The sequence below is a fragment of the Gymnoscopelus microlampas genome (assembly GCF_963454915.1).
Source record: "Gymnoscopelus microlampas genome assembly, chromosome: 12".
Lineage (NCBI taxonomy): Eukaryota > Metazoa > Chordata > Actinopteri > Myctophiformes > Myctophidae > Gymnoscopelus > Gymnoscopelus microlampas.
Genome location: NC_139949.1, coordinates 31161444 through 31185436, shown reverse-complemented (window position 1 = coordinate 31185436; position 23993 = coordinate 31161444). Strand labels below are relative to the sequence as shown.

The 23993-nt window shown below is 43.1% G+C and overlaps 1 protein-coding gene across 5 annotated transcripts in view; it reads left to right on the top strand.

The window, feature by feature from the left end:
* Positions 1-3877: 3877 nt before the first annotated feature.
* The window catches only part of LOC311056486 (cell adhesion molecule DSCAML1-like), a gene marked incomplete at both ends in the record, with an annotated part of 75309 nt that continues 55193 nt past the window's right edge, over positions 3878-23993 (top strand). For 3 of the 5 annotated variants that reach the window (XM_084073137.1, XM_084073136.1, XM_084073135.1), the window contains 3 exons: positions 4028-4070; positions 18591-18911; positions 22774-22920. In XM_084073137.1, the coding sequence (XP_083929263.1) occupies positions 4028-4070; positions 18591-18911; positions 22774-22920 (511 nt within the window). Of the gene's footprint in view, positions 4071-18590; positions 18912-22773; positions 22921-23993 lie in introns of all 5 variants that reach the window. The other 2 variants (XM_084073133.1, XM_084073134.1) reach the window with 1 other exon arrangement.

The window sequence follows — 23993 nt, the reverse complement described above, 5'->3', positions numbered from 1 at the left end:
CTTAAACAGGTGAAATTAAAACATATTTGTTTTTTTCACTTTTAGAGCAGCTGTTGTCATTATGGGGACATAGTTAACAATGAAAGTCCCCAAAAGTTAAATTTTGATTACTTCCTCTGCATGACATTTTACACAGTAAGGCTTCAGAGGGTTATATTTATTTATAGGACTTCACTCTACATTAAAACTGGCTAATGGGAGGGCCGGTGGGCGGGCCGGTGGGTGGACCACGTCACTACGCTCATGTCATTATGACTCAGCCATAACCATATAAGAAATTACCATGCAGCTACGTCCAAACACGGAGTGTGTTGTCCAACCTCAATGTGTCATCATGGCATCAGATCAAACAATCAGAGATATGGCCATGCTCATACAGTATATGGGCATATAGTGATGACATCAGGGATCCCCATATATGGGCTTGTCGGTCATATCGGCGGTGCGACATATATGTGAGGGCCACGTAGTGGCCACCTAGTAGGTGTGTGAGGGAGGGCCGTATAATGGCCCGAAGGCCACCGAACCTCAATTCTGTCTGCTTCACCCCTAAAGGATTATGGAGCATAAATTCAATACAAACATATCAAAAGAAATGAACTGCTAACTACCTAGCAAGGTAGAAGGCTAAACAACAGATTGAGGGATGGCTGTAGCTAAGCCTACTAAAATGAACTGCCTGCTACTAGCTAACTACTAGCTTGCACAGCTTTTTTCTCAGTTGCAATAAAATGTGTATCATCAATTGCATTATTTTCACATGTTAGAAAAAGGGATTGATGCTCTACTAACCTCTTAGCTTATAGGCAACAAATACTGCTGTGACCGGATCTCCTCCTACATTGATTGATTGATTGATTGATTGATTGATTGATTGATTGATTGAATTTAATACTTTATTAGCAGTTTGCAAAAGACCCTAGCAAACTGAGCAGGGGTTAAATGAGTTGCAGATGTATGGCCAAGCAGTAGCCTGACCAGTTTGTTTTGGGATGTGTGGAGCCTTGTTTTTAAGGCCTTTGTGGTGCTATATGGTGCCATGAGGTGCATGCATTGATAGTCGAAGTGACTTTGGATGAGTGTTAACGTATTCTTAGTGACCAGTGAGGAGATCCTGTACAAAAATCTTGTTCTTTGGTTGACTTTTTTGATTAGGCTACTTCAGTTGCCATTTCATCACTGGAAAGAGTTTGCCTCTAAAATGGAACCCATGGTTCATTGAGTGAACTTATTATACTACAGGGAAAGGGTCAGGGTGGGTGTGTGACTTTTTGGGGTATGATCTATGACATAACTAAGAAGATTATGTTTGAACCGTGATATCAAATTATTGTAACTGAATATAATACAGAATATATTAGGACTGTAAAAGAAAAGAAGAATTAAAAAAAAAGGGCAGCCCATAAATCTGAGGCTGAGGGGCATGTTTCAATGGGTAGGAATCAGGAGGACTCCACTGTGCATGATAACTGTACTAACCAACTTCAACCAATAATTTTGTTACAAGCACCACTAGAGGGCGGTGTTACTCTATTGAATGATGGGAAGATGGCGGACGCAGTGTTTTCAAAGGGTCCAGGCAGGGACACAGCTAAACAATCTCTAAACAAACAACAAACAACAAACAAGGCGGGGGGGCTTTCTGGCAGAAAGTCGCCGATACGTTAGTGTGGGGTTAGGCATAGTGTTTTTGTTAGGTTAAAACATATATCGTAGGCTATTCACTACAGCTGCTTTTATTTTTAATCAGCAGGTGGAAGCAAAGCTCTGCGTATTTATTCAAGATGAAACTTTCTGAAGATCAACTCCAGTCGACGCTGTCTGATGTTGCAGGAAGAACCTTTCGCGGAGTTTCTTGACTTCCACCTGTTTAAGTGGGCTACAACGAGATGCGTTCAGGGTAAGTTTGCTTACAGACTAGTCCTACATAGCCTACTATAAATGTTTAGCTATATGACAGTGGCCTATATTGTTTTATTTATATTTAGCTATATGATATGGTATGTAGTAGGCTTTGGTATTTCCCTATCATGGGCCGAGTTTCAATCACCCTAATATGCCTATTTGTGTTTTCATTCAGATGCGGTGTATAGGCTACAGGAATTTCAGATTTCACACCTATAGTTTAAATCAGGCCCACCCACGCCACCTGTGGAACCTGTTCCTGGTTATGTTTGAGAGTTTCTCAAATAATAGCCTATATCCTTATTTTTTTTACCAGTGGACGTCCAATTGATTAACTACAAGGAAAGGTGGCCTGGCCTCCTAAATCCATAATTTGTTAAACATTTCTACTATCATTGCACACTCAGCCTGTTGGTGAAGGAAGCTATAAGGTCCGCTATATAAGCAGTTGATTGAAGCCTATAGTAGTTCACCTTTTCCATTGTCTTCAGATGCTAGCCTGCATAATGTTTCTTTAGAATATGCAATGGTAGCCTATAACATTTTTACTGGCGTAGAAGCCAGGCCTACTGTGTGATGCAGATAAGCCTAGCTGATGTGAGACAACATGGGAAAGTGTGTTTCTCAGCTTTGGGCGCTATTTATCTGTAGGCCTAATGAACTATAGGCTTCCGATCCGACCAACACTGACTGACACTTGTGACTGGATATTTCACTTTCTCCCACATCAGTGATCTCCAAGCTGTAACAACTAGCTGTCCAGCTGTTTATATAGGGAATTCGCTAGTTGTTACTGGACTGGAGTGAAGAACACATATATTAGGACGCAAGAAGTCAACAACTCTGCTTCCTTTAGGCTACTTTTCTTTCTTTGGTGGGGGGGGGGTGTACATTGTGTCATGCCTCCACGGCCCGCACCCAACGCCACTCAACCTTGCACACACACACACACACACACACACACACACACACACACACACACACACACACACACACACACACACACACACACACACACACACACACACACGGAGAGCGAGCGCAACCCATTTATGTGCACAAATGTCTTTGCATGGTCCGTAACGTCGTAATGCAATAATAATTATTCTGTAATGCGACTCTAGGGCCCTCCAACCAGCTTCTAAACGTGTATGGTTAATGAGATTTTGCAGCTCCGTGGTATAGCCCCCCTGTTTTAGGTCTTGTAGATCCATTGGGCAAATACGTGTATTCATTCTAGGGCGCACAGGTGGGTGCGCTCCCCGAGGTGCCAAAAGATATATGGCTGTGTCGCTCCCATTCCCACCATGATGCATAACTGCTATTTAGACATAAATGAATTAAGAATCCAATGTTAAACTCAACTCGACCCTCGGTGTGTATGATGGGCAGTGCCATGATGCCGTGACGCATCGCTCCGCGGTGTTTGTCATTAGAACAGTGGTTCTCAACCTGTGGGTCGGGACAGGCTCGGGACCTCCAGGGGGGTCCCCACTCCACACATTATTATTGTTTTTTTGGGGGGGTCCCTAGATGACAGTGAAGTGACAATGTAAGGACTTTTAAGACATTTTTAATTCCTCAAAAAAGGTAGAAGAATAGAAAAGGAAAGGACCATTATTGCATCAAAAGTAATCAACAAATGGTCAAACATTGGCCAAATTGTCAAATAATCTCAGAGGCAAACATTGTGGAATTAGGCTTGTGAGCTTGTAGATCTGCTATTTCCACAATATTTATCTGTGGAACCGAGTCAAACTAAATTGAATGCCTCAACTCCTACAATTCCAAGTGCTTATCGGGGTGTGGGGGGGGGCAGTTCAAATATGTTTATTTCGGGGGGTCGTGGCCTGAAAAGGTGGAGAACCACTGCATTAGAATACAGGAGGATGGATTGGTATGCATGATAGACTTATACCGAGAGGAGGGAGGGGACATGGGCGGGGCTGTGGTTGCTCCTCATTTCCCTGCGATGGTGAGCGGGGCAGCAGGGCTGGAGAGACCTCCAGGGAGCATAGTCGCCAGTCCAGCACGGAGGAGACCCGCCTGGCAGCCCAAAACCGTGCCGCACACTTGCCAGGATTGCCAAATATTCCTGAAAAATATACCTGCTATTTATGGCATGTGGCTTGTAACTTTACTCCTGCTGTACTCTTTCCAAGAAGGTAAGCAATATCTTTTCTTGGCAATTGATCATATCTCGACAGTTGGTTGGTCATTGATTGAGTCACTTATTTTAGTTTAATCAAAAGTATTTATAGTGTAGCCTATATTAAAAAAAGACAGCAATAACCTATAGATGCACACACACAGTATTGCGCTTTGATGTTGGCTATCACGGGAAGCCATGCAATAAGCAATTGAAATGTGGAATAATTGTTTTAAATCAACATGTATTTGCCTTTTGGAGCAGAACATTATGGAAATATTTTAGGTGTGAAGGCGAAAAGTGGTTTCCCGGTCGTTGTGTGGTCGTGGGTATATAGTGGTCCGTGATGCCACAGATGGTGCTGATAGCACGGTTTGTTTTCGCATTACCAACTACAGTTATGAATATGTAAAATGGCTGAATAGGGAGAATGAGGTGAAAATAAAGAGGCGCGGAATGAACATGGAAATATGAGTCCAATTGTTGAGAGTGATTAAATTGAGACCCAAATAACTTGAATAGACACTATGCTGTACAGTTTTCAAGTGGATGCTTATGATTTTGTGTTCGCCTAGTTATATTTTTAAGCTTGCATTGTGTAGCCTATGCTAATTGCAGCTGTTTTGTGGGACTGTATGGAGCGCATGGGAACAAGCGCTCCATTCCAAAGGGATGCTCTTATTTTTGGGAACATAATGTCGAGGGCATATTTAGGACCAAAGTCCCGTTCAGTTCGATGAAAATGTGTTGGAATAATAGAAATGTAATCAAAAAAATTAAGGGCCTATTTAACACAGGCCTAAATTAAATAGGCTAGTCTACACCCAACACTAGCCCGCAATTAGTGCATTCCGATCATTTCCCAAATTTGTAATTAAATTGCCATTTTTCGCAATTTTTGCTGACTTTATTTTTGTTCATAAATATATATGGATACTTTTGTGTTATAATATAAAAATCGTTTTCTTTTTCAATATGTAGCAAATCTCTGACCTTATTACCAAGTTGATCTTCTGCTATTACAGAGCATTATAATAATCCTTTACAAATCTGCAGCAAAGATAACAGAAACTCAACACAATTTCTACATCAAAGCAATTTCAACCCCTTTGTTTACCATGCCCTTTATGTATGTATGTATGTATGTATGTATGTATGTATGTATGTATGTATGTATGTATGTATGTATGTATGTATGTATGTATGTATGTATGTATGTATGTATGTATGTATGTATGTATGTATGTATGTATGATATATGTTGACTACAAGTTAGGCTTCATTCTTTCGTTTTTGGCAGAGGCCTGTAGAAAGTGCAGCATTATTCCTCACAAAGTAGCCTATATCAGATATTGAATTGGCTGCACTGTAGGCCAAAATGTTAGGCTATCTACTTTTGAAGCAAAAAATCGTCCGTTTATCAATAGGTTTTGGCTGTAGGCATGCAACTCATGAGGCCTTTTAAATTATTGCGTTTTCAGATATAGAATAAACTTAATATTGTCGCTTAAAACTAGGGAGAATTGCTGCCACCTTTAATGCTAAATATGCCCATGCACACTGTCTCCATTATGTTTATTCTAAAACCTTCAAAATAATAAAGGTGGTTAAATATGATCCGATTTAGCTTGATAAAATTGGAAATATGTGGTTCATGAGTAGCCTAACAGTCTTTTAGAATACATTGATTTAATTTATTTGACTAAATTAGAAACTCCAGGTGCGTGGGTGCATATAGACTAGCCCAGTCCTGATTCCCTCTAATAGAGCACCTGAACCCTGTGTACGTGCACGCGTGAATTCGTAATTGCGTGTGTTTAAGTGCGTGAGTGGCACGCGCGGGAGGGGATGTAACGGGACACCCCCCCCCCCCCGTTTGTTGTTCATAAATTTAAATTTGATTGATTTCGCTAGGAATAATTTTAGGTTGCTACAGCGTTTAGGCCTAGCCTACATTAGACCAATATGACATAATGTGAAGTCAATTTATTCTCACAAAACCACGTCTGTACTTTAAATCTCAGACGACTATTACTGGACAAAAGAAATAAAAATGTCCAATTACGTTAGTTACATTCAAAGCCTTCAATTTTATCCAGAAGGCAATCAAGGTAATTAAAGAGGTTTTTTTTTTATCTGTTGAAAGCTTAGGCTAATAACCAATTAGTGAAAAGATCATTTTGTGTCTTTTCCCTGACTATTCTTGTGATCTGAAATCAACAGTAGGCCTATATCTTTTGAAAGTATCATCGAACATTATTAATGTATCTATTTTTGGACAACAACATTTACAACTTAGCTATATTGACTGAATCGTGGTTTGATAGACTAAAGGCCATTACCCTGCATGTATCGAGAAAACATACTTTTAATGTAGACTATTAGGCCTATGCCTGTTTTGGAGCTAAAGTTAACAATGGTTCATCCAATAAAATAAACATTTTATTGGCTTGATGTTCTATGTATTGTAAATCTGAATGGAAATTTAGACTCTAAGGTAAAAAAAAAAAAAAAAAAAAAAAAAAGGCAATCCCTCTCCGGCGCCAAGCTGCCGTCTTCTCCACCCCGCAACCACCATAAATAGAAATATGCAAAATTGATCTCCCCTCCACCAGCACCCCCCTCCCCACCTCCTTTCCGCTCTCGTCCAAATCCCCATGTTGCCTTTTTCTCGGCTGCACAATTAGCGCTGCAATCTGAGGCACCACCCAATGACACAGCTATAGGGTCCAGAAGGGTGCCAAGCAGCACGCGTGCCCGTGTTGCACCACGTTACCGAAAGTGTTCTCAAACTGGTATCTCATCTAAAAACAAAAGAAAGAAAATGATCTTTGATCGAGTCCAAGGCAGCGCTGTTTTTTTGGGGTTGAAACTTGTTATTGGTGCAATTCGATTTTTGTATTTCTATTTTTTGTTTGGGGGGGGGGGGGGGGGGGGCTCTCGTAGTTCAGAATGTCGTCTCTAGAAGATTTGCGATTCACTAGGGAATTATTCTTTAATGTCTTATATACCATTCCTCTTAGAACAAGCCTGACAGACAGTCCCTGGACTTATTGACTCACTCAACAATGAGCTGCCCACAGTTCAGTTCTTCAACATAAAAAAAAGAGGAAAATCAATTTGCAATTGGTTACAAGGACAAAACGTCAATTTGTGCACCTTAATGGAGAACAAATATTGTGGCCTAGCGTCGGTTAAAGAAAAAGTGTGCCAGTGCAGGAGTGGCGCGTTGCACACGGGCTTGGCGCGCGCGGGGAAACGGAGCGCTCATTAAAGCCCGATTCATGCGTCGTTGCACGGTGGTGCCGCGCGCCAAAAAATACCAGAGCTACAAGCTCACAACACGTCGCGTCTGCGACGCGTTGTGAGCTTGTAGCTCTGGTATTTTATGGCGCGCGACACGTCGTGCCGACGGAGCATAAATGAGGCTTTTACGCGTTCCACCTCACCAATGAGATGTCACAGCACTGTCACTGGCACTGCTGCTCTCCTATTAGTCCCCGTCCCTCTTTTTCCTCATTCCTTCCCGATTCAGGCACTTTGCAGTGTGTTAAACATCACGAAATGTGATCTGTTACAAAGGCAATTAGACTGTGAAAAGTACAAACGTATAAGCGAACGCAAGCATGCTCTTTTACATATTAAAAATGCGTATTTTATTGGCAAGGTTCTTGTGCAAGCCATTCTGAATAAATCTGGTGCAGATGTGCAAGTTGAGCATGCCCTCCTTGCAAATGTAGCCTATTGTTTTGAATCTGCATATTTTGGGGTATTTGGACGGTGTGTTGGCAAATGTCAAAGAAGCAAGTAGTTGTTTTGGTTGACTCTCACTCGGGCTCTCTCTCTCTCTCTCTCTCTCTCTCTCTCTCTCTCTCTACATGTCCCTCCCTCCTCTCCTCTCCTCTCCTCTCACAGTAACTCCCCTCCCTCTCTCTCCCTCATCACTAGGCAGAATTAAAGGTTGGGGGAGGGGCAGTTTATGCAGACTGTGCTGGGACTTGTGATCCACAGATTTGATATTCACATTAAGAGAGAAACTGGCTGCTTTGATGTGAGGGGTAGCAGGTCCCAGGGGACTGCTGAAGTAGCACACTTTTTCACTGACACAGCACAGGCCGGGGGTGGAGGTGGGGGTCTTTTTTGGGTGTGGGGGTGGGGGCAGAAGGTGGGGGGCATACCCTTGCCTTGATTAGTCGTAACCCCAACAACCTTCCCCCACTCCACCCCACGCACAAACAGACCACAAGTATTATTCATAAACTTGCACCTATCTCTATCTCCTCCCTGCCTCTGCACCCTGCCCTCTCTGTGCATCCAGCCTATAGATTCAATTCACACCGTAGTGCATGCTCTCCCACTTTTCCGTCTTCTGAAGTATGCACATGCACGGAACACACTCATGCACAGACACACACACACGCACGCACGCACGCACGCGCGCGCACGCAGTGGCATTCACAACTTTGAAATTCTCCTTCGGAGCTTTAAGGAAAAACTTTAGGTTGCAAAACAAAGGTGAAAGATGGAGACCTGGACGATGAACCAATAGGGAGACAGGGAAAAGTGAGGGGGTTGCTTTAGTGGAAAAAACAACCCCAAAAATACTGGAGTTACATTGTAAAAAAAGATGCTCTGTGACAGAATGCAGAGGGGCTAGTAGCTCAGTGGGCTGAGTGATACATAATGTACAGTAACATGCGTTTGTGGTGTCATGGGTTTGATTCCTATGAGTGACTTGAGATGGAGGGGGGTGGATATGGGAAAACAATGAGCACTGATGCGTGTGCACATGGCCACACAGGGTTAAAGTGAGAACGAGGGGAGAGGCTGCGAAACGAAGAACTGGAATTCTGGCGGTCTCATGCATTTGGTTGGGTGCAGGGAGCACTGGGTGTGAGAATGTGTATCGTGGGGTGGGGGGGGGTGCTGGCATTTGTTTACCTCACATATATAGTTGTGAGCATCGTGCATCATTTCTAAGAGTGTGTGTGTGTGTGTGTGTGTGTGTGTGTGTGTGTGTGTGTGTGTGTGTGTGTGTGTGTGTGTGTGTGTGTGTGTGTGTGTGTGTGTGTTGCGTTGCGTGTGCGCGCACGTGTGTGTGTGTGTGTGTGTGTGTGTGTGTGTGTGTGTGTGTATGTGGGTGTGCAGGACTGTGCACACGCACACGCTCCTGTGCACATTTGCCTACTGGAGAGGCGTAGCTCACCTGCATTATGCATGATGAAGCCTTGCATAGGTTATGACTTCTGCCTTTCTGACATACATATTCATGCCCGGGCTCTCTGGCAGGATGTATAAAATAGTGGCTGTGACTCTTGACAGCCCAGGCTCAGCTGAAGAAACACCATCACTGGCCCTCAGTGCTCAGCCATGAAAACACTTTTCAGTGAGCAGTGGATGGTGTTGCATTTTTGTCTGTACATTCAAGTCGAGCTGACAGAAGCAACATGTGTGCAGGTGAGCAAGGTGTCTCTTTACACAGCAGGCTTGTTGGGTTTAAAGCCCCATGGACACATGTCACAGTTTTCAGTCTAAAGAATCCCATGTCGCTCAGAGTGACTGGGAGACTCTTGAATTAGGGACCTCAAATTATTAACACTCATTTACCTATCGAAAGCAACATGTCAATGTTGCTTTCACTTAGATTTATGACCGAAATTATGACCTTGACCTCTTTCAACCTGGGATTCCCACTTTGGGCATGCCATATAGGTAAAACTAAATGAATTGTAATTTGTTGTCAATTTATTTTTATGTAAAAAAAATATAAATAGTGAAAAATAGATCTACAAGGTCACATTGCATTGTGTCTTAATGTGTTGTGAGCTTGTAGATTTAGATATACATTCCTATTTATTGTACCACATATGTAGGGCTTGAGTGGTTAATTTCAATAAATGGTCAAACACAATGGATAAAATGTATGGATTGGCCTAAATTATAATACTTACTTCTTACTTACTAACTTACTTACTTACTTGATAAATTATATTAGCTGCAGTAAAATTAGATGCAGCTAGAAAGGGGTCCTCCTTAGAGCGTAGGTCTTCACCAGGCAGGGTGACCTACCCAGGGTTGTGTCGGTTGTGTGTGCAGGTGGCAGGACTTGAGGAAGCTTGCTGGGGGAAGTAGCATTTCTTCAATATACATTCATTTGTAACCTTTGCATTTGTGGCACCCCAAATGGGTAGAAGTCCCATAACATGCGATTCCAATTTGGGGTTGATTGGATGTTGCGTGATACAGTATGTGTGTTTTTTTTTGTCCAAAATATTTCCCGACCGTCCCGCCTAGGCGCCTACAAATATTGAAGGCAATTACATGCAAATATTATGGAATATCAAAACCCTGTTTGACTGTGTTTGTCACATGACACAACATAATATTTAGCTAATTTGGTGTGTGTGTGGGCGGGGGGAATTATATTTCAGCAACAGTGACATTTGGAGCATTTATGGTGTCCCCTATGGGGTTCAGTGATTTTTTTTGGCTCTGTGTTGTATAGAGGCCCATCATTGTGTGATTGAAACTTGGGGTAGATGGGACACTGTGTTCATGCTATAAAGCTAAATGGCAGAACATCTTGTTAAGCTGAAATGGGCGTGGCTAAAGGGGGAGTTGCATCATTACCCAATATTCTTTTTGCACCTGTGGTTCAAGAGTTATTGGTCAAAACATAAAGCGGCCTGGTACAGTATAGCACCACCATGAGGCCGAGCTGTCTTACTTGGCCTACTGGGAGCGTGCATGCAAAGTTTTATGCTGATCGGTCCAGCGGTGTCCAAGATTAGCTTGTGCACAGACACACACAAAGACACACACACACACACACACACACACACACACACACACACACACACACACACACACACACACACACACACACACACACACACACACACACACACACACACACACACACACACACACACACACACACACACACACACAGGAGATCAGAGCAAACTCCCACCACTCAAAGCCTGTCTAAACCAGATGCACCACACACGCACGCACGCACGCACGCACATGGACAGGGCAAAAACAATCTTTGCCTCATGGCCTTTCGTCCTGGCAAAGAAAACAACACAATTCATAATCTCTCGTACTTGTTTTGTAATTCCAAAGAACAAATGTGACAAAAGTCACAGGCAACATCTAGTTTGAAAGTGTTTTCTACCTTGCCTTTACAGTTCATGAACGACATTATGGCAGTATTGTACCTATATTTTCCTAATGCCTGAGTTATACTTGGTTGTGCATAGTGTCGCACACCAAAAATAACCAATTTACAAGCTCACAGTGAATCACAGCGGGACACATTGTGAGCTTGTAAATTTGCTATTTTTGGTGCACAACACCGGCACGTATCTAAGTATAAATCAGGCCTGCCAAGTCTGCAATCACAACTTTGAAGTACAAAGTCAAAGGGCGGTATTACAAACATCTTTGGTCATGGTATATTTGCCTGTGACACAAATTAGTTGAAAACCTCCTACAAAAAAGGAAGAACCACACAATTCCTGGAAGGGTTCTTACAATGGTCTAAATTTTACTTGGTTAAACATTAGACTGATTACCTGTTGATAATCTAGTCATGCTGTGATGAGTTCATTAGATGATATCTGACCTCATGTGACTGAGCTGTTGGTTTTCATCTCTTCTGGCTTTTTCATTCACCTGGCTCAATTAGACAGCAAAGTCATTTTTGTTCATTGAGTGGTAATTGTTACTCTGATCTCACTTTCCTTTCCTTAAAGGAGTAGTTCACCCAAAATAAATACTTTATTTCTGAAGTCTTCTCACCCTGTGATGTCTTGAATACAAGGAGAATTATTGTTTGTATAACATTCCTTTATGTTGAATGAAGAATCCAAAAATTAAGAAAATACTTGATGAATTGAAGTAAATTGGGGCCAAGATTAACAGGGGCTAAACTATATAAAACAATCTGATTATAAACTCCAAAACAACGCTCACGGTGTAATCCCAAGTGTCTTCTATCCACCAGTGGTGGATATTCGGCACGAATTACGCACGCGCCTGGATACTCGGCGTGCGTGTGAATGAGCTCCCGTTGAACCCCAAAGGCATGCCCAGGCACATTGTTCGCTCGTATGTTAGACAATTTAGCCTGGAAGTAGTTTAAAAAGTGCATTTGGTTTGGTTATTTTTGGAAGGGTAAACTCTGTGGCTGTATAGAAGACACTTGGGATCACACTGTGAGCATTGTTTTGGCGTTTATAACCAGATTTCTGCTGCTGTTAAAGCAGCACTATGTAACTTTCTTCCTCTACCCCAGATTTGAACTCGGTTTCCTGTGCAAGTGCTGAAGTGTTTTACCATTGAGCTAATAGAGTGTGCCTGCTTGCTCAGGAGATAAATTGAATCTTGACCATCAGGTCAAAATTCGTGTTAGATCCTGTGTCTAGGTGAGACATGACCTTTGACATGATCTAAATGTCTCAATAGAAAAGCAGGGAGGCAAAATACAACCACCCCAATTGTATACGTTACTAGGGTCGGGCCGCTATGCGGCCCTCCCGTCTAGTAGCCTGGCCCGCACATCGGAGACAGAGACAGAAGAGCGTATAGACGTTCCTTGCAACACCGGTGCTTGTTTCTCGCACATGATTTGGCAACGCGCTAAACGAAAGTGAAACCTAACTGCAGCATGCAAACCGAAAGCGAAACCTAACTGCAACACGCAAACCAAAAGCGAAACCTAACATGCAACTGACAAACACACACGTGGTGAGTAAAATTAAGATAGAATTAAAGCAATTTTTTGGGTGAACTATTTCTTTCACAATTTTGAACATTTATATATTTGCTCTTTTATTTTGCAGTTACTAGCAAACCAAACGTTCAGATCCATGCAGCTGATATTATTTTTTTTCAAGATTATGCAGGCCAATTCTTATTTTTTATTTGAGTTAGGATTATCCTTAGCCCTAATTAAGGCTTCACCGTATATATGTTACTCCAGCTCATTGGCCTTTTGGTTAGAGTGTCCGGCATGAGATTGGAAGGTCGAGGTTCAAGACCAAAGACAAAAAATTGGAACCAATGCCTTCCTGCTTGGCACTCAACGGTTGGATTGGGGGTTCCTGCAACATACTAGTGTCATGTCCAGAGGGTGTACTTGTACATCATAGTTTGGGAATGTACAGGGGATATGCTCCTGCCCTATGGGCAACATGGCCCTATATGGGCAACATGAGGGGGGGCTTTTCTCTGCTTTAATTTGATAGGTACAGTGTATAGCGAGACAGAAAACACAGAGAGAGAGTAGGTGGTCCGACTAGCCAGGAATTGAAACAGGGACTTGCTGTCAGGCATTAAGCCGAAGTGGTACGCGCCCTAACCACTCGTCTATCGATATGAAAAGAAAATCAGTTATATACATTTGCAATTCGTTTTCATTGTGAAATGCTGGTTAATTGCTGATTGTTGTATGTTGTTTTGGTCTGAGCTCTTAATGCTCCACCATGGCAACCCTATCTTACCTCAGCGTGAGTGACAAAATGGTGTGTGTGTGTGTGTGTGTGTGTGTGTGTGTGTGTGTGTGTGTGTGTGTGTGTGTGTGTGTGTGTGTGTGTGTGTGTGTGTGTGTGTGTGTGTGTGTGTGTGTGTGTGTGTGTGTGTGTGTGGTGCATCTGGTTTAGACAGGCTCTGAGTGGTGGGAGTTTGCTCTGATCTCCTTTCTATTCCACTTCTCTCTCCATCAGCCCCAGTTGGCCTCAGCCCCCCAGTGCACTGGGCCCCCAGGCCATATAATCCACTGTATGAGAGGTACTCTTACTGCCCAGCCCCCATAAGCTCTCAGGGTGACCCCCGTCTGCCTTTAGCCCCTTCACTTTTCCACTTTAGTCCTGTCCCCCCATTGGGAGATTATAGATATTGCAATCTTTAATATGGGCTTTATGCTCAGGGGCCATTATCAGTAATCTGCAGAGGGGAGGGAGCCTGACCTGGTTTCAACAGCCCACTACAGAACTGACAGACACTATTCATATACCATCTGTAACATGTGGCCTAGCTTGATCAATCTCCACTCTTAACCATGGACTTTGAAAGGATGCTGGAAGTATGGAAGAAATTGACTATATTCCTTTTGGTGGAATATTAACTGTCACTGTGACTTTATGGGATCCTCTAGTGTGCTCAGTGGCAATATACAGTACTGAGTCTGACATTGTTGATTTTCATTAGGTCAGCCAGGCCCTATGTATTGACGTTTTGCTATTACAAATGTCTAAAGGGTGAAGCATGTTTCAACTGGACTGGGACTCAGAGTGCACAGAGTGCAGGTCAGGTGCCTCAGCAGGTAGGGCACCCCCCGGGAACCAGATGATTCCTGGTTCGATCACTTGGCTTTGTGTTGAAGTGTCATTGAGCAAGGCATTGAACCACTATTGCTCCCGATGAGCAGGTTGGTTCCTTGCATGATTGTCTCTGCCGTTGGTGTGTGTGAATGGATGAATGAATGCAACGCACATTGTAAAGCGCTTTGAGTAAAAGCACTATAGAAATGTAGACCATCACACAGGTTTTCGGGTTAAAAGGATCCCTGGCTAATAAGCCTTATATGCCTTAATAGACATGATAATTACCCCCAGAACAAAATTAAAACATTAAAAACATCATTTTATTTCTTTTAGAAATAGTTTATCTTTTACTCAAAGGGTGTGGTTCATCCCTATGGAATGTATGGAATGCATGTGCAAATAAAAACATATTTAAAATATTGTTTTGATGCTCATATTAACCTTAGTATTATAGTTTTTTAGTTAGCACATGCATTCCATGCATTCTATAGGGCTGGACCACACATTTCATCAACAACTTGCGACGGGCGTTGTCCCCCTTGAGTAAAAGATTAACTATTTCTAAAACAAATAAAATATTTAAGGTGTTTTTAAATTATATAGAGGGCAATTATCATGTATTAAGGCATATAAGGCTTATTATTAGCCAGGGATCCTTTTAAGAATTCTACATCTAATTGGAGATCATGTATGGAAAAAGGACCATGATTTTAAATGGTCTACAAATGATCTCCTGTCAACCGAACAGCTAGTTGTGCAAGCTTTAACAACTAGAGGTTTCAGCCACTACGCGGACCTCACATCTAGAGTTGGGGCCACTACGCAGCCCTCACACCTCGCACCACCGATCTAACCTATATGTCTGAGTCATAGTGTCGGGACTTTGTCAGAGTACCCATTTTATACACGTCTGTCTGTGTCCCCTTTGGGCCCATATATGGAGATGTCTTTCTGACTGTGTGTGTGTGTGTGTGTGTGTGTGTGTGTGTGTGTGTGTGTGTGTGTGTGTGTGTGGCATATTGGTTGGATCGGCGGCTCTGGACAGTCCTCGCCATTGTGGGCACACACAGTTTGAAGTCGGTCGGTCCCATATATGCATGCACATGACATGACCGTATAAGGGCATAGCTGTTGGATCTGTGGCTCTGGACAACCAGATCTCTGTATCTGTCAGTACTTGTCCATATATGGGCTGCCCCCTTTTGTGCCCATATACAAGCTGACTGATTTGTTTGCGCCTGATGCCATGACGACACATTGAGGTTAGACATCCATATTTGGGCTTAGCTTATGGCTGAGTCATAGTGACATGAGCGTGACGACGACGTGGTCCGAGCGCGACGACGTGAAAGTTGAATCCTCAGACAAAAGACATTGCTCATATTTGCCACCATGTTGTGGAAAAAGAAACAGGAAAACCAAACCCTCTCCCATAGCGTTCTGATTACATGCTGTCAGAGGTGCGTAGTAATTAGGTAATTTAATCAGTTACAGTGACTTCTTGAATAAATTGTACTTGTAGTTTTATTGTGACATACATTGCTTTTTACTTTTACTCAAGTATATTATATATAAATGGTTGCGAGCGTGTTTTGGGGCGAGTCTTCCACTTACATTTGTTGTTTACATTCACTGTGAGCAGCACGTTACTTGGGGATTATGGCGATGGTTAAAAAAGTCGGGAGTAAGCGGGAGTAAGTGTAAGTCCTATATGGGATTTATTTGAATACAACAGCGAATACAACAGCGAGAAAGACAATAACAAGTGCCTTGTAGTGGAAATGGGTGATCAAATGTGGAGCAATTATCAAGGGGAAAAAAACACAAATCGAGCAGTGGTGTAAAGTCACTTTACAGCAACTTTTTGACCAATGCGGCCCAGACCCCAAAATGAGTTTGTCAAGCCTGGTTTAGACCATATTGTAATAACAATAAAATATAAATAAATCGTATGAAGTGTCTCAGTACTTCACACTTAACTACGGTAGATACTTTCTCTTAGTCTCACTCAAGTAATTTTTTGGATGACAGGCTGGCTCCGCTGTTGGAGTTAAACTGGACAGTGTGGAGGTGGTGGTGGAGTAGAGAATGAGGAGGAAGCTGGAGGCGATCCTGGTGAACCAGGTGGTGGAACATGTTCCTCCAGCATTTAGCTGCTTATACCTGTATGAATGAGTGACAAATAAACCCCTCTTGATGCTTGATTCCACCCCCTCCATACGTAGATAGTAGGCACCAGTGACAGATTAATCTTCCCCCGACTCAAGGGAGACTCGGTTGGTCCTTTGTGCTGGTACCCATGAAGCTGAGCAATAAAACCACTGGACATTCCACCACCAGGCATTCCGCCTTGTCCTCAGATTAATGACTCATGACAGATGTACATACCCCATTTTACTCACTGAAGATTTACAGTCCATAGTTATGACGACACTGTACAATAGTTGTGTCTCTTGTCTTTTCCTGTATCTGTCATGTGTTTCTTACTGCGGTACTGCCATGATGACAACTGAATTTCTCTTAATGTGGGATCAATAAAGGTCAGTCAGACAGTCAGCCTTAAACTAGCAGTACTTGTAATTGAGTAAAGACTTTGGCAACTCTTGTTTGTACAGAACAAATTCATTTACCAACTTGTTTGGTTAAACTGCAGAGACAAGACAGCTAGAGGCCATAGAATGTTAGGTCTGAAGCACAGACAGATGTTTACCTGGAGATGCAGGGAGAAACTGTAGATATTATTGGACTTGGCACATTTGATTTGACTTTGAGTGTACGTTGAGTGATATGTTTCGCTCACATTGGTCACCATTATTCGATTATCCACAAGTACTATTTGGCATAGGAATTTGGGTGCCTTCTGGACAATATTAAATGTGACAGAATGAACATGTGGTGGTGTTTGTTTGAATCAGGCTAACCCAAAGTCAAAATTTTCTACATCTATTCAGTAGCAGCACCCCATATTCTAATATTGACCTGGACATTTGGGGATCCTGTCATCCTACATCCTCCAAACTCTTCTCCCTTCCTTTCCGTTGCTGTCTGTTTCCAATCTGAGTACCTAGGAAGCATACTCCTGTGTGTGTGTGTGTGTGTGTGTGTGTGTGTGTGTGTGTGTGTGTGTGTGTGTGTGTGTGTGTGTGTGTGTGTGTGTGTGTGTGTGTGTGTGTGTGTGTGTGTGTGTGTGTGTGTTAAATATGTAAGGAGATTAAACAGACTTAAATCTCTGCGTCTGGCATACAAATTCCAATCACATAACCTATCAGTGTGTTGTCTCTCTCTCTCTCTCTCTCTCTCTCTCTCTCTCTCTCTCTCTCTCTCTCTCTCTCTCTCTCTCTCTCTCTGTGTTTGTGTATACATGCATGCGCACATGCACTACAGGCACTGCACAGAGGTAGGAGGCTCCTCCCCATCCACCTAAACCATCAAAGGCTTTAGACCAAATCCCTGGCTTTCTGCATCACATGACTGATGTTTGCAGCTGGACATTTGACATACATTTGTTATGATTATTTTGCTACATGCAGTTGAAGGACATTCTTGTTCTGCCCCATTCGGTTGTCCATCAAAGTCATGGCTGTTATTTTCAGTGCTATATATTTCTATCTGTTGAATAATGTGCATTACATTAGACTTTGGGTCCTCCCATAGCTTGGGGGGCTGTAACCATGGCGACGTCTGTAAGCATGCTGATGATAGCTCCCATAGCCCGAATTCTTTTACATAAAAACGCTAATGAACAGCTTACATTTTGGGAAAGTGAGAAACGGGTGTCGCTGTTCTGTGCACATGCTAATGGTCAATGGCTGTGTGCAAATACAGATCAGTCGCTCCAGCCACTCAGGAGAACCGGGCAGAAGAGATTTTGGGGACAGACAGACAGAGGTTTGGTGAATTATTATAAGGATTGTAAGGATAACTAGTCCATTGGTGTGGTTCTCAAAGTGGGGTCCAGGGACCCTCAGGGTTCCTTGGGGGTTCCAAATGGACCGTTACAGGTGTGTAACTCTGAGAGCGTTGTCAATTTGTTTCCATTTGTACACTCCCAGAGTTATGGGGTCCTTGAAATTAAAAACGTTTGTGAACCACTGAACTAGTCCATACTTTGATTATGTGTGCACAGTTTATGTGTCACATGCTGTTGCCCACTCACCTGCGCCTGGCCTTATGTGTGATTTTGTGTTGTCTCTTTACCCCGGCAGTACACAGTGAGGATGTGGGCTCTACCAGGCTGTACTTTGTGAATGCTTCCCTGCAGAGGGTGACCTACTCCAGCTCCGTGGGGGTGTCCTTGCCCTGCCCTGCAGGGGGCACCCCCAGTTCCATCCTGCGCTGGTACCTGGCCACCGGCGACGACATCTACGATGTGCCCCACATCCGCCACGTGCACGCCAACGGCACCCTCCAGCTCTACCCGTTCTCTCCGTCCGCCTACAACAGCTACATTCACGACAACGACTACTTCTGCACTGCCGAAAACCAGGCTGGGAAGATCCGGAGCCCCAACATCCGCATCAAAGCTGGTGAGTTGCTAAGGCGAGATTAAAGACCATGCGGGCGGAGCCTGAGAGCGGTAGACGTTATGGCGGGGAAGGAACAAACACGAGTACAATGAGAGTTCTGAGGGAGTGTGGCGCTCGCTCCGCTCACCAAATGAATGGCCACAGGAAGCGAGGGAATAAAAATAGGAAGTATTTTAAAAGCATTAAGTAGAGCAAATGTGATTGACAGCTGCAATAAGCCAATCTAGCCCAGCCCACTACCCACACAGAGAATCACCTGCCCCAAAATAGCCCTGGTCTCTCTGACCTGAACACAGATTGACCTAGAACACAGTCTACAGAGAGAACATCTGCATTGCATAGTACCCAGGGCATTGCCCTCTCCCACCCCTGCTGGACTGGCATAGCAATAAAACACTAGGTAGCCTACTTCATCATGTAACCACCATGCATGTCATTATCCACCATCTGAGGTTGACAGCATCCTACATTTCTCCCTCCCATCCCTATCTTGAGTTATATAATCGCGTTAAATAAGAATAAGTGCAATAACATTTTGGGTACAATAACCAAAAACAAAGTTACGATTACTGCAGCGTCCCTAATAGGTTTACTATTTTACAGAACAAAACAAGGGGGAAAACAATGCATGTCTCACTTCCCTCTTTGATAACATTTGTACCATTCAAACAGGTCCAAAAATCCATTCTCTTGAGCGCCTATTACAAGTTTGAACAAGGAGACAAAGTAGATAAGCTCCTAGTTCAGAAGAACAGTGGTCTTTAAACTTATTACCATTACATAGATCTACCCATGTTTAAAGATAGAATTGTCCGACACTGGTGTTTATCCCGTTGTTGCAGAGGAATTCTTTCACCGTTAATCAGTCAGTATGTCCCTGTTGCTGATGTGTGTGTGTGTGTGTGTGTGTGTGTGTGTGTGTGTGTGTGTGTGTGTGTGTGTGTGTGTGTGTGTGTGTGTGTGTGTGTGTGTGTGTGTGTGTGTGTGTGTGTGTGTGTGTGTGTGTGTGTGTGTGTGTGTGTGTGTGTGTGTATACATAGTATACTGTACAACACATACTGTATACAATCTACATAGTATTATGAAATTAATTACTTTACATTTTTATAGATTCATCCTTATAGATGCAGTAGTGTAGGAAGTCAGTAACCAATACATATATTTCACTTTTAGTGCAATGTGCCTGAATTGCGTCCACTGCCATCTTGTTCTGTATTCTATTCTGTCCTCTCTCACTTCCTTCTCCTGCTTGCTCCCTCATTCTTCACACTGTCCTCTTGTGCTTGGCTAAATATAGCCACAGCACACTTCTTTAATTATCTCTCATTAACAAACCTAATTGGTGCATTCCATTGATTAGAGCATGTGCGGCTGTTTCACTAAGCTGTACCTCATCTGAAGAAAATAGTGTGTTGAAGGTCTCATACCTCAAGGTTGAAAATCCAGTGATACAGAAACATAGAGAATGTGTAAACAGGGGATTTGCCATGTGTAGATTTATATCAATCTTTTGTCAGAACAATGATGCATCTATGTGACAGTTTGAATGGCACCTCTGTCGTCCTGCCCACTTTCTCCCCATGCGCCCCCCCCCCTCATTCACATCAGGCCAGCCGAACCCTCCCCCTTCCCTCCTGCTGTCAACATCTGTTTTCATATTCTGCCTCCCAACACCGACCTGATCTAATACTCATATTCATTCTAATACTAATACGAGCGTCAAGTTGCGGATTTGAGCCAGGGCCCTGAGCTGCATGCCAGCCGGTTGCTGCCTTTCATTCCCACATGACCCAAAAGCCTGCCTGCCCACAGGAGACAAAGGATTAGCATGACGCCAACATCCTGCCGTCAGTGGCCTCTGTTGGGCCCTGCATCTCTGGTACCGCAGGTTAGGGTCAGACGGTTACGCCACAGCAGTGGTTCTCACACATTTTTCTGTCAAGGACCTCCAAATTGATATGTACTTGGCCGCATAACCCCCATCTGAAAAGATTTTGTGCCAGGTACACTCCATAACAGAAGCTTTGTTATGGAGTTAACACTTTTTCAAGATTAGTCACAATTGTTCAATAATAGAAGATCTACAAGCTCACCAACTCAGGCTATATTTTGATGCTATATTCTAAAATTTTATTGGGGACCCCCTGGGGTCTCCTCAAGGACCCCTGGGGGTCCCCGGGCCAAACATAAGCAGTCATATCACGGCTTTGCTCACTCAGTGTGTATTTTGTGCCTTTTAATGCATGGTGGCTTTTACTGTAACCACCTACACCCTACAGTACGTAACTGTATGTCAAACAGCAAAAATAGCTGACACGTTGTGAACTTGTAGATCTGCAGTTTTTGCAGTAGATCTGCAGTTTTATTTACATGGAATGTTATTCTGTTTTTGCCAAATGTTTTTGCATATTATGACATGCCCAGAATATGGACGCTAGGGTTCATGTGGTTAATCTGACCAGATATGAAAGTGTTGAATATGTAATATTTCCATATATTTGGAGTCCAGGATGTGTTTTTTTCTTTCCTACAGCAGGAAGATAGCACTGCATGTTCTTGTCATGGCTGTTACCAGGGAAAGGGTTCCAAACCAGTCTCTTAGCAACCTTCGGATATGTCCTAGCTTCATGTGTTTTCACTAATGAGTCCCAGCTCATTCAAAACAGCGTCAAATATTGCATGAGCATGCATGAACCAGCACCCCGTTGTTTTATTTTTGCATGAGCTCTGTTGTGCCTGTTTAACAGAATGTTACGTTCTTATCAAGTAGTGCGTGAAACAATAGGTTGGTGTGTAATGCTGATGTCATTCTAGAATATAACTTAACTTTTTAATATCCAGCGTACTATTGGCTTGCGTAATGTATGGTGGAACCATAAAAGAATAAATTGGTCATAACCTCCCTACTGTAACATATAAATATATAACCAACTCAGCTTCATATCAAACAAATGCATCATGTATGCCCCATGGATTAATTGCCCGCTCTTCCATGTTTGACTAGGAAGCACAGTGTTGCTATGAATGGAAATGTCCATTATACTATACCTTTATTTCTATGGACATTTTTATGCAATGTAACAGTCATTTTCAAAGAGTTAACCAAGTGATGTTGCCTCAATGACAACAATAACTGCATTTTGTCAAGACATGGCAGAGAACTACTAAATGACTGAAAAGCTTTAAAGTTACAGGAAAATCAACCAGTCATAATCAACCAAAGACCCTTATGGGTCAATTCCTAGACCCAGTTAAAGTAACCCTCAGCATTTCGAAATGAAGTGACTCCTGACAACTGAATTTTATGAAGAATTACATTATTATTTCTGGATCTTCACATCTCGTCTAGTTGTGCAGTACATCAAATAGGTAGCAGGTTTCTTAACTACAGCCCTCCTCCGAGACATAGAGTGAGTAGACAAAAATGATACCATATTATAGCGTTAGTGAGGACCGATTATATGAAGATAGGAAGGTGGTCCTTTAAGTAAAAAAGAAATCGGAGTACTTCTTTCAAAACTGGTTACAGTGTTGTCCATTATGGTTGTAACGTTTTCAGGGAGCCGTACAGTGTTACAGCGTTGTCCATTATGTTTGTATAGTTTTCAGGGAGCCCTGCACAGTGTTACAGTGTTGTCCATTATGTTTGTATAGTTTTCAGGGAGCCCTGCACAGTGTTACAGCTTTGTCCATTATGTTTGTATAGTTTTCAGGGAGCCCTGCACAGTCTTACAGTGTTGTCCATTATGTTTGTATAGTTTTCAGGGAGCCCTGCACAGTCTTACAGTGTTGTCCATTATGTTTGTATAGTTTTCAGGGAGCCCTGCACAGTCTTACAGTGTTGTCCATTATGTTTGTATAGTTTTCAGGGAGCCCTACACAGTGCGCGTGGCAGACCAGCGTTCTATGAGGGGCAACGTAGCTGTGTTCAAGTGCCTCATTCCCACTGCTGTGCAGGAGTACGTCAGTGTGGTGTCCTGGGAGAGAGACACCGTGTCCATCGTTCCAGGTAGGACGCTTTGTGTGTGTGTGTGCGTGTGCGCGTGTGTGTGTGTGTGTGTGTGCGTGCGTGCGTGCGTGCGTGCGTGCGTGCGTGCGTGCGTGCGTGCGTGCGTGCGTGCGTGCGTGCGCGCGTGTGTGCGTGCGTGCGTGCGTGCGTGCGTGCGTGCGTGTGTGCGTGTGTACTTGTACAGTATTACTATACTTGCGAGGCCCAAGTTCCCACAAGTATAGTAGAATTTGAGAAATAGACATAGTGATTTTCACAAGGTTGGTTATTTTATGCTTAGAAAATATTTTTACAGTTAGGCTTGGTTAGGCAACTTGGTTGTGCACTTCGGTCGTGCACCCAAGATAGTGATCTACAAGCTACGAGCTTGTAGATCGGCTATTTTGGGTGTCTGACACCAGCACGCAATTAAACTTTAGGAAGAAATGGTAACATTGACTTTGATGTCCTCACATATATAGTAATACAAGCATGGATGCATGCATGCATGCGTGCGTGCGTGTGTGTTATGGAAGTCTGATGATGTGCAACAATGCTCCATGTCTGACCTAACTATTACCTCTTGTTGTCTGTCTGCCCAGTGTTATGGATCACTGACCTCCTTTCCTCCTCTTCCTCCACTGCTCTTCCTCCACCCCTCCTCCCTCTTTCTCTGACTTCACCCATGTAGAAAATGTTTTGTTCCGTCCGTCAGTCAATCCTTCAGAAATGCTGCCTTTGTTCTCTTCAACGTTTTGTCACGTGAGCTTGTCGATTGGCTATTTTAGCTATATATTCTTTTGTAAAGTAGAAAGTGCATTTTCTCATTTGCCCCCCAAATTGATTTTTGAATGTAATTTATTTTTTTATAATCGGTTAATTCGATTGGTTTAACTGTTGCACCCCTACTTAATTCCCTTCCTTAAGCCGTTGCATGGCGGCGTCTCGGCCAGCCGTGTTAAGCACACTTCTTCCTCTTCATCAGACCTCTTCATCACCTCTATTCCTGTCGTCTTCTACCCTTCTTGTCCCACCGCGCTGTCCTTGAAGAATACTGCCACAATTAGAGACACTGGGTGTCAATAGGACCGTGC